Consider the following 10,433-nt stretch of genomic DNA (forward strand, 5'->3'; position numbering starts at 1 on the left):
CAGGTGAGTTTGTATAAGGGTTGGAGCTAAACTCCTTAGGACAGTGGCCTTCCAGGACTGACGTTCCCCATACCTGCTTTAAATCATCAATTTGGGCAGCTTTCAGTAGCTCTTGAGGTTTTTATCCAGTATGTGAAATGAAATCCTTGCTGGTATAGCTGTGTTTACCGACTTTGATGAGGCCGGCACTTATTCCTTTGCGCTGTCCATTTAGTGGGAAAAGCTCTCTCTACGATTGCGTTGGTAGGGGTGGGCAGATCGAGGCTTTGTGTAACACTGAAACAGTTGAAGCAAATGTGCCGTGTTGTTTCAAGGCTTCGAAACAATCTGACACCTAACTCCACGGTGACCTCTAGTGGTCAGAACAGTGTAAATGCAACAAAAACCCATGCCAAACATGCATAAAAACCCCTTTTACACATCTATTGCAAAATTGTTATTGAAAGTAAAATCTTTCAAATAGAATGATCTAATCATCTAATAAGATTATCATGTGTATATGTTATTTGATCAATTGTCAGGGTTTGTTTTGTTTGTTCTATGAATAGCTCAGCTAAACAGGCCAGTAATGAAATCACGTGTCTCTGGCAGTTTGATACACGCTCTGAACCACTGATTTGGTACAAAAGATTCGTAAAGGCTTCGAAGCTTCATGAAGCAGTGTTTTGAAATTGCCATCACTATGCATTGGCTGGTTGTTTACTTTGACAGCTAGAACATGACGGCTGCACAAATAGATTTTTAAATGCCAGTCACAGTTTTTATTATATTTCTTACTGTGATATTGTAATTTCACGGATGATAAAAAAGAAACCATAAATGAAATACGGAACACTATTTATGTCCGTTTTTAGTACACGTTGTTGTGTAAACATATCCTTAATATACAGGACTTTTGCCATGAAAACTCGCCAGTGAATAGCCAAAACATCAAATATAATATTCAGCTAATGAAAGGCTGAATTTAGAATGGCAGAAATACAATAGCATATATTCTGAATTCAGCTCAATAGCCTATGTGCTCTTGTGTATGTTCAAAAAGGGTAAAAAAAAAAAAAAACTTTAAGAACCAATAGAATCACCCAGTTGCATAAACTCCCTCTCATGCAAGTCTGGAGAATCATGACTGTTAATGAAGAGGGAGGAATTATCATTAATTAGCCAAAGTCTGTATGGTACAAAAAGACCAAAGGGCAGCATCTCAATATAGTGTGACTAGCTGTTGAACAATGGCAGGAAGTTGGTGTGCTCTTCAGTCTCTGACACTTTGTGTTTGGGTCTGTGCTTTCTGTCATGCTGTTCCACAGTGGAGTAATCTGCCCCAGAATCCTCAAACTCTGATGTTCCAGCAAACTGACCATCGGTTTCCTCAGTCAGTTCAACAGTTTCCTAGTGATGGGCAGATCGAGGCTTCGTGAAGCAATGAAACAGTTGAACCAAATGGTCCATATTGTTTCGAGGCTTCGAATCAATCCGACACCCGTCTCCACGGTGACACCTAGTGGTCACTTGCAGGTGTTGATCTGAAACAACCTTGACGAGCCATTAAAATTGTTGTTGTTTTTTTATTATTGTACTTTTCTAATATGTGAATCTTGTAACATATAGGCTCATCACTGTGCATAATGTTATTTTGGTCCTGCAAAATGAATATTAATAAAATAAATCAAGCCACAATGTCTCACTTTTTTAGATATTTTTATTCAAAAATATTAATTTCTCTGCTGTGGAAGGACTAGCCTACTTCTTTTTTTTACAGACAATTTCTCCAGCCTTTGAAAAAATCCTCTCACAAGGGACACTTGTTGCTGGAATGCAAAGATATTTTTTAGCCATGACATAGAGGAAACATTAGCCTACTGCTCTCTCTTTCCAGTAAGTTAGTGGATCATGAGTTCTGGACAAATACGCATCGTTGATGTATTTTTTCACTTCCACTGTGGCATCAGCTGTAGCATTGTGTATCATCTGGGTTTGATGGATACGAGTATCAAAAAGTTCCCATAAACTGTCCTGTATTTCTACTGGTGTTGATGTTGATGATGTTGATGGGTCTGGTGTTGACATTTCTATCCCTATCTTTAATCTATCTATGTATCTATCTATCTATCTATTAATCTAGCTGTCTATATATATTTATATCTATGTATCTATTAATGTGTCACTATGTCTACTCTGTGTCTCTAGCCTATCAGTCAATGTGTTGTGTAAATTTAAATGTAAGCCTAAATATAACTAAACAAATCGCACTATAAATGTCGCACTATCTCAATATCAAACTCCTCTCACAAAAACCCACGAGGTCAATATGCGTTGATTTCACTTTTACAGATGTGCGATCGTGTGGTCTGTTTCCGACCGTGTCAATCAAACGCTGATTCGGCGGATCACACCTGATGAAACACTTAGTGAAACACTTCGAGGCTTCGTTTGGCCATAGTCACGTGACATGGGTGTTTTGAATCACGCTTCGGATCAGTGTTTCGAAACATCTGCGCTTCGGGATCTCGCAAAGCTTCGGAACGAGTGTTTCGCGTCAGCCATCCCTACAGTTTCCTCGGCCAGTTCAACAGCAAGCTAGCCAACAGTTTCCTCGGCCACTTCAACAGCAAGCTAGTCAACAGTTTCCTCAGTCAGTTCAACAGCAAGCAAGTCAACAGTTTCCTCAGTCAGTTCAACAGCAAGCTAGTCAACTGTCTCCTCGGCCACTTCAACAGCAAGCTAGTCAACAGTTTCCTCGGCCACTTCAACAGCAAGCTAGTCAACAGTTTCCTCAGTCAGTTCAACAGCAAGCAAGTCAACAGTTTCCTCAGTCAGTTCAACAGCGAGCTAGTCAACTGTCTCCTCGGCCACTTCAACAGCAAGCTAGTCAACAGTTGCCTCAGTCAGTTCAACAGCAAGCTAGTCAACAGTTGCCTCAGTCAGTTCAACAGCAAGCTAGTCAACAGTTTCCTCAGTCAGTTCAACAGCAAGCTAGTCAACAGTTTTCTCAGCAGTTTCAGCCTAAGCAGCCAGTGGCACAGGCAGTGCCCCTTGACAAATGTGCTGTAGCTGATTATGAGCAGATTCAATGTGGACCACCTGGTATCAGTGGTGCTGAGTGTGCAGCCATCAACTGCTGCTTTAACGGACTGCAGTGTTACTATGGGAAGGCAGGTAGGAGTGTTGATTCAATGCAAAGATATTCATGCTAAATTGATCTTCAGCAATAACCTGCTCTTGTAACTCATTCTAGTGACTGTCCAGTGTATAAGAGATGGTCAGTTTGTGGTAGTGGTGGCTAGAGATGTTACGCTGCCTCGATTGAGCCTGGATTCAGTCCGTCTCCTGGGTGGAAGTGACCCATCATGCAGTCCTGTGGGATCCACACCTTTCTTTGCTATATACCAGTTCCCTGTCACTGCATGTGGCACGAGCATGATTGTGAGTAGCTGCTTGTGAGTTTGTTCTGCATGGCTTAGAATGGACTGGATGCCAACCTTGTTACTATTTGCAGGAGGACAGTGGATATGTGGTGTATGAAAACAGAATGATCTCCTCGTATGAAGTGGGTACCGGACCACTTGGTTCTATCACAAGGGACAGCCATTTTGAGTAGGTGACGTATGCTTTATCATAAATGTTAATCATTGACAAATGCTAAAATCTCATGGTTTGTCCAGGCTTCTCTTCCAGTGTAGGTACTCTGCTACTTCTGTGGAAGCTCTGGTTGTGGAGGTCAACAGTGTTCCTCCACCTCCAGCAGTAGCTGCTCCTGGACCCCTCAGGGTGGCGCTTAGACTGGCAAATGGTCAATGTGTCACTAAAGGCTGTGCAGAAGGTAAGTGTTTGTCCCAAGTATGCCTCTAACTTCGGGTTGCAGCAGTTTCTAGTTCAACACTGTATCCTCAGGGGATGAGGCGTACACATCCTACTACAGTGATGCTGATTATCCAGTTACAAAAGTCCTGCGAGAACCCGTATATGTTGAGGTGCACATTTTGGAGAGGACCGACCCCAACATTGTCCTGATGCTGGGACATTGCTGGGCGACACAAACCCCCAATCCACTCAGTCTACCCCAATGGGACCTTCTGGTTGATGGGTGAGTAAGGTCAGTCTTTATCCATGTGCTGTAAGGCATTTCTGACTGCCTCTTTGCCTTTCAGATGCCCTTACCAGGATGATCGTTACCTGACCACATTGGTTCCAGTAGCTGGATCTTCTGCTCTTCAGTTTCCCACCCACTACAAGCGCTTTGTTGTGAAGATGTTCACATTTGTAGATCCAGCATCACTGGCTCCTCTGCAGGAAACCGTATGCTCCGCAGCCTTACCTCAAGCCTTAATATTGGTGCTTTTTATAGTAGTTCTATGGCTTAACCCTTTCCCCTCTGTTAGATCTTCATCCACTGTAGTACAGCGGTGTGCCATCCCTCTTCTGACTCCTGTGAGCAAAGCTGCACTAGGAAAAGTGAGTGCTTGCTGTAAATTGACTTTGGGAACTGAATTTCTTTTTGTTTTTAAATGCCCCTCATGTTTCTACCACTTTTTACAGGAAGAGACACGCACGTCAAGACCATCTCCAGTGGGCAAACTGTTGTGTCTAGTGGTGAAGTTATCCTGGTCATGTGAATTTTAGTGGTTTAATAAACTTCCTGAAACTCAACATTAGTTTCTCTTTGGTATTGATTTCTGACTGGAGTTTGTTTCATGACAGTTCTCAGTTTGACTTATAGGGCAGCACTACTAAACCCTTTTCTTTTGTGCATTGAGGTTCTAGACTTGAACTAAATGGGACATGCTTCTGCCCAAGCCATTTAATTTAACTATTTGCCAAGCTCTAGTTGCTAACTTGGGTGTCCCCCGTTCATGTTTCACATGGTATCAAATTAAGGGTTGTGTAACTTCTGCTTGTTACTTTACATTTGACTTTATGGCTTCCTCAGTGGATGGCCACCATTCGCAGAAGACCCTCGAGGCCGTGTTGCTTGCGAGAGAGCGTGGGGTGATAATGATTACCACCCCACTGCAGCCACAAGATGCAGCCATTAAGGTCACATAACACAGCTGCTTCCTTAAAGGAGAACTCTGGGCAATTGAGTTAATCTTGATCGTTATACCTCGAGTACTGTCTATAGAAAAAAAAAAAGGAACTGGATTGGTGCCTGCAACATGGAGCTGCTACCGCTAATTCCAAGAGCTCCCACTCAGCTAAAACGGCAGTTATGGCGGCATATTCATAGTGTTTTTGTGCCTGACAAAAATGCAATTAAAATGTCTGTCCAACATGATCAGGGTCCTTACATGACGACAATATGCGTTTATCAACTTAGCCATTGTTTAAATTCACCTAAATAGTGTTTTAGACTGCTAGCTGTACTCTCGCGCTGAAGTCCCATAAATAGAAGTGTGCAGGTGGGAGGGGCGTCGTGTGTGAAGAATGATGATCTGAGGTGCTCACAAATGAAGAAATGGTTCGTAACGTAACTGGAGAATATAGAACATTTTGTACACATGGAAGAGGCTTTTGAGTTTGATGGTGGTCCTTATTTATTCAAACCCGAGTATACAGACGAACTAGCCTCACACTCTTCACACTCACGACGCTCCTCCCACCTGCACACTTCTATTTATGGGACTTCAGCGCGAGACTACAGCTAGCCGTCTAAAACACTATTTAGGTGAATTTAAACAATGGCTAAGTTGCCAAACGCATCTTGTTGTCATGTAAGGACCCTGTTCATGTTGGACAGACATTTTAATTGCATTTTGTGTCTGTTAAGAGGCACAAAAACACACTTTATGAACATGCCCCCATAACTGCCATTTTAGCTGAGTGGGAGCTCTGGGCATTAGCGGTAGCAGCTCCGTGTTGCAAGCACCAATCCGTTTTTTTTTCTTTTTCTATAGACCGTACTCACAAAGGTATAACGATCAAGATTAACTTAAAAATTGCCTGGAGTTCTCCTTTAATTTAACAGAGATCCTTGAGCCATTTCAATCTGGGTTCAAAACCTGTCACAGCACTGATACAGCCCTGCTAAAGGTGACAAATGACCTGTTGCTCACTCTTGACTCAGGCTATAATGCCATTCTGGTCCTGTTGGATCTTAATGCTGCATTTGACACTGTAGACCATGGTATATTACTAGAGCATCTCATACAATGGGTTGGCATTAAGGGTATAGCTCTTAACTTGTTTTATTCCTATCTCCGCCAAATATCTTGTTCTGTATCCATAGGCCAGTATTCTTCATCCTCTGCTCCTGTGTCTTATGGTGTCCCTCAGGGATCCATTCTGAGTCCAGTACTTTTCTGCCTTTACATGCTCCCCCTAGGTAACATCATCCGAAGATTCAATATTTCATTCCATTTCTATGCAGATGACTCCCAACTGTACATCCCACTTAAATCTGGCAAATCCATGCTGCATCTTTTAGACTGTTTGAAATAAATTAAAATCTGGATGGCTAACAATTTCCTTCAGTTAAATGATAAAACTAAGGTTATTGTCTTTGGCCTTTCAAAATAAAAAATAAATTATATCCCTGCCATCAGGATGGATGATTACATGCTTTAAATCAGGGATGGGGAACGTCGATCCTGGAAGGCTACTGTCCTGCAGTTCAGCTCCAAGCCTCCAACCCTAATCAAACACACCTGATTAAGCAAATCAATGTCTTCAGGATCAATAAGGCAGGCAGGTGAGTTTGTATAAGGGTTGGAGCTAAACTCCTTAGGACAGTGGCCTTCCAGGACTGACGTTCCCCATACCTGCTTTAAATCATCAATTTGGGCAGCTTTCAGTAGCTCTTGAGGTTTTTATCCAGTATGTGAAATGAAATCCTTGCTGGTATAGCTGTGTTTACCGACTTTGATGAGGCCGGCACTTATTCCTTTGCGCTGTCCATTTAGTGGGAAAAGCTCTCTCTACGATTGCGTTGGTAGGGGTGGGCAGATCGAGGCTTTGTGGAACACTGAAACAGAAGCAAATGTGCCGTGTTGTTTCAAGGCTTCGAAAAAAATCTGACACCTAACTCCACGGTGACCTCTAGTGGTCAGAACAGTGTAAATGCAACAAAAACCTGTGCCAAACATGCATAAAAACCCCTTTTACACATCTATTGCAAAATTGTTATTGAAAGTAAAATCTTTCAAATAGAATGATCTAATCATCTAATAAGATTATCATGTGTATATGTTATTTGATCAATTGTCAGGGTTTGTTTTGTTTGTTCTATGAATAGCTCAGCTAAACAGGCCAGTAATGAAATCACGTGTCTCTGGCAGTTTGATACACGCTCTGAACCACTGATTCGGTACAAAAGATTCGTAAAGGCTTCGAAGCTTCATGAAGCAGTGTTTTGAAATTGCCATCACTATGCATTGGTTGGTTGTTTACTTTGACAGCTAGAACATGACGGCTGCAAAAATAGATTTTTAAATGCCAGTCACAGTTTTTATTATATTTCTTACTGTGATATTGTAATTTCACGGATGATAAAAAAGAAACCATAAATGAAATGCGGGACACTATTTATGTCCGTTTTTAGTACATCGTTGTTGTGTAAACATATCCTTAATATACAGGACTTTTGCCATGAAAACTCGCCAGTGAATAGCCAAAACATCAAATATAATATTCAGCTAATTAAAAGCTGAATTTAGAATGGCAGAAATACAATAGCATATATTCTGAATTCAGCTCAATAGCCTATGTGCTCTTGTGTATGTTCAAAAAGGGTAAAAAAAAAAAAACTTTAAGAACCAATAGAATCACCCAGTTGCATAAACTCCCTCTCATGCAAGTCTGGAGAATCATGACTGTTAATGAAGAGGGAGGAATTATCATTAATTAGCCAAAGTCTGTATGGTACAAAAAGACCAAAGGGCAGCATCCCAATATAGTGTGACTAGCTGTTGAACAATGGCAGGAAGTTGGTGTGCTCTTCAGTCTCTGACACTTTGTGTTTGGGTCTGTGCTTTCTGTCATGCTGTTCCACAGTGGAGTAATCTGCCCCAGAATCCTCAAACTCTGATGTTCCAGCAAACTGACCATCGGTTTCCTCAGTCAGTTCAACAGTTTCCTCGGCCACTTCAACAGCAAGCTAGTCAACAGTTTCCTCGGCCACTTCAACAGCAAGCTAGTCAACAGTTTCCTCAGTCAGTTCAACAGCAAGCAAGTCAACAGTTTCCTCAGTCAGTTCAACCGCAAGCTAGTCAACAGTTTCCTCAGTCAGTTCAACAGCAAGCTAGTCAACAGTTTCCTCAGTCAGTTCAACAGCAAGCAAGTCAACAGTTTCCTCAGTCAGTTCAACAGCAAGCTAGTCAACAGTCTCCTCGGCCACTTCAACAGCAAGCTAGTCAACAGTTGCCTCAGTCAGTTCAACAGCAAGCTAGTCAACAGTTTCCTCAGTCAGTTCAACAGCAAGCTAGTCAACAGTTTCCTCAGTCAGTTCAACAGCAAGCTAGTCAACAGTTTTCTCAGCAGTTTCAGCCTAAGCAGCCAGTGGCACAGGCAGTGCCCCTTGACAAATGTGCTGTAGCTGATTATGAGCAGATCCAATGTGGACCACCTGGTATCAGTGGTGCTGAGTGTGCAGCCATCAACTGCTGCTTTAATGGACTGCAGTGTTACTATGGGAAGGCAGGTAGGAGTGTTGATTCAATGCAAAGATATTCATGCTAAATTGATCTTCAGCAATAACCTGCTCTTGTAACTCATTCCAGTGACTGTCCAGTGTATAAGAGATGGTCAGTTTGTGGTAGTGGTGGCTCGAGATGTTACGCTGCCTCGATTGAGCCTGGATTCAGTCCGTCTCCTGGGTGGAAGTGACCCATCATGCAGTCCTGTGGGATCCACACCTTTCTTTGCTATATACCAGTTCCCTGTCACTGCATGTGGCACGAGCATGATTGTGAGTAGCTGCTTGTGAGTTTGTTCTGCATGGCTTAGAATGGACTGGATGCCAACCTTGTTACTATTTGCAGGAGGACAGTGGATATGTGGTGTATGAAAACAGAATGATCTCCTCGTATGAAGTGGGTACCGGACCACTTGGTTCCATCACAAGGGACAGCCATTTTGAGTAGGTGACGTATGCTTTATCATAATGTTAATCATTGACAAATGCTAAAATCTCATGGTTTGTCCAGGCTTCTCTTCCAGTGTAGGTACTCTGCTACTTCTGTGGAAGCTCTGGTTGTGGAGGTCAACAGTGTTCCTCCACCTCCAGCAGTAGCTGCTCCTGGACCCCTCAGGGTGGAGCTTAGACTGGCAAATGGTCAATGTGTCACTAAAGGCTGTGCAGAAGGTAAGTGTTTGTCCCAAGTATGCCTCTAACTTCAGGTTGCAGCAGTTTCTAGTTCAACACTGTATCCTCAGGGGATGAGGCGTACACATCCTACTACAGTGATGCTGATTATCCAGTTATTAAAGTCCTGCGAGAACCCGTATATGTTGAGGTGCACATTTTGGAGAGGACCGACCCCAACATTGTCCTGATGCTGGGACATTGCTGGGCGACACAAACCCCCAATCCACTCAGTCTACCCCAATGGGACCTTCTGGTTGATGGGTGAGTAAGGTCAGTCTTTATCCATGTGCTGTAAGGCATTTCTGACTGCCTCTTTGCCTTTCAGATGCCCTTACCAGGATGATCGTTACCTGACCACATTGGTTCCAGTGGCTGGATCTTCTGGTCTTCAGTTTCCCACCCACTACAAGCGCTTTGTTGTGAAGATGTTCACATTTGTAGATCCAGCATCACTGGCTCCTCTGCAGGAAACCGTATGCTCTGCAGCCTTACCTCAAGCCTTAATATTGGTGCTTTTTATAGAGTTCTATGGCTTAACCCTTTCCCCTCTGTTAGATCTTCATCCACTGTAGTACAGCGGTGTGCCATCCCTCTTCTGGCTCATGTGAGCAAAGCTGCACTAGGAAAAGTGAGTGCTTGCTGTAACTTGACTTTGGGAACTGAATTTCTTTGTTTTTAAATGCCCATCATGTTTCTACCACTTTTTACAGGAAGAGACACGCACGTCAAGACCATCTTCAGTGGGCAAACTGTTGTGTCTAGTGGTGAAGTTATCCTGGTCATGTGAATTTTAGTGTTTTAATAAACTTCCTGAAACTCAACATTAGTTTCTCTTTGGTATTGATTTCTGACTGGAGTTTGTTTTGTGACTGTTCTCAGTTTGACTTATAGGGCAGCACTACTAAACCCTTTTCTTTTGTGCATTGAGGTTCTAGACTTGAACTAAATGGGACAAGCTTCTGCCTAAGCCATTTAACTTAACTATATTTGCCTAGTTCTAGTTGCTAACTTGGGTGGGCCCCGTTCATGTTTCACATGGTATCAAATTAAGGGTTGTGTAACTTCCGCTTGTGACTTTACATTTGACGTCATGGCTTCCTCAGTGGATGGCCACCACTCGCATAAGACCCTCAAG

At 42.7% G+C, this 10,433-nt stretch overlaps 2 protein-coding genes across 2 annotated transcripts; both read left to right on the forward strand.

Annotated features, from left to right (window-relative positions):
- The first annotated feature begins 1,183 nt into the window (after positions 1 to 1,183).
- LOC306999426 (zona pellucida sperm-binding protein 4-like) lies at positions 1,184 to 4,664 on the forward strand. Its single transcript, XM_079614086.1, has 9 exons — positions 1,184 to 1,384; positions 2,553 to 3,156; positions 3,236 to 3,423; positions 3,497 to 3,594; positions 3,663 to 3,820; positions 3,892 to 4,084; positions 4,149 to 4,296; positions 4,380 to 4,452; positions 4,537 to 4,664. Exons 3-9 carry the CDS (start codon positions 3,418 to 3,420, stop codon positions 4,611 to 4,613), a joined length of 753 nt encoding a protein of 250 aa, XP_079470212.1. The 5' UTR covers positions 1,184 to 1,384; positions 2,553 to 3,156; positions 3,236 to 3,417; the 3' UTR covers positions 4,614 to 4,664.
- A 3,146-nt stretch (positions 4,665 to 7,810) lies between these two features.
- On the forward strand, positions 7,811 to 10,148 carry LOC307006453 (zona pellucida sperm-binding protein 4-like). Its single transcript, XM_079627457.1, has 8 exons — positions 7,811 to 8,632; positions 8,712 to 8,899; positions 8,973 to 9,070; positions 9,138 to 9,295; positions 9,367 to 9,559; positions 9,624 to 9,771; positions 9,854 to 9,926; positions 10,009 to 10,148. The coding sequence occupies exons 1-8, from the start codon at positions 7,909 to 7,911 to the stop codon at positions 10,083 to 10,085; spliced, it is 1,659 nt and encodes a 552-aa protein (XP_079483583.1). The 5' UTR covers positions 7,811 to 7,908; the 3' UTR covers positions 10,086 to 10,148.
- Positions 10,149 to 10,433: the final 285 nt, after the last annotated feature.

Source organism: Phoxinus phoxinus (genome assembly GCF_949152265.1).
Source record: "Phoxinus phoxinus genome assembly, chromosome: 1".
Lineage (NCBI taxonomy): Eukaryota > Metazoa > Chordata > Actinopteri > Cypriniformes > Leuciscidae > Phoxinus > Phoxinus phoxinus.

What these genes read in the sequence shown, in the direction of transcription:
- LOC307006453 (XM_079627457.1), top strand. Translation starts at nt 7,909, where the DNA reads ATGGCAGGAAGTTGGTGTGCTCTTCAGTCTCTGACACTTTGTGTTTGG. An exon ending in GTGTTACTATGGGAAGGCAG is followed by an intron (nt 8,633 to 8,711) that starts GTAGGAGTGTTG and finishes AACTCATTCCAG; the next exon opens with TGACTGTCCAGTGTATAAGA. An exon ending in TGGGACCTTCTGGTTGATGG is followed by an intron (nt 9,560 to 9,623) that starts GTGAGTAAGGTC and finishes TTTGCCTTTCAG; the next exon opens with ATGCCCTTACCAGGATGATC.
- LOC306999426 (XM_079614086.1), top strand. An exon ending in CACTAAAGGCTGTGCAGAAG is followed by an intron (nt 3,821 to 3,891) that starts GTAAGTGTTTGT and finishes CTGTATCCTCAG; the next exon opens with GGGATGAGGCGTACACATCC. An exon ending in GCAAAGCTGCACTAGGAAAA is followed by an intron (nt 4,453 to 4,536) that starts GTGAGTGCTTGC and finishes CACTTTTTACAG; the next exon opens with GAAGAGACACGCACGTCAAG.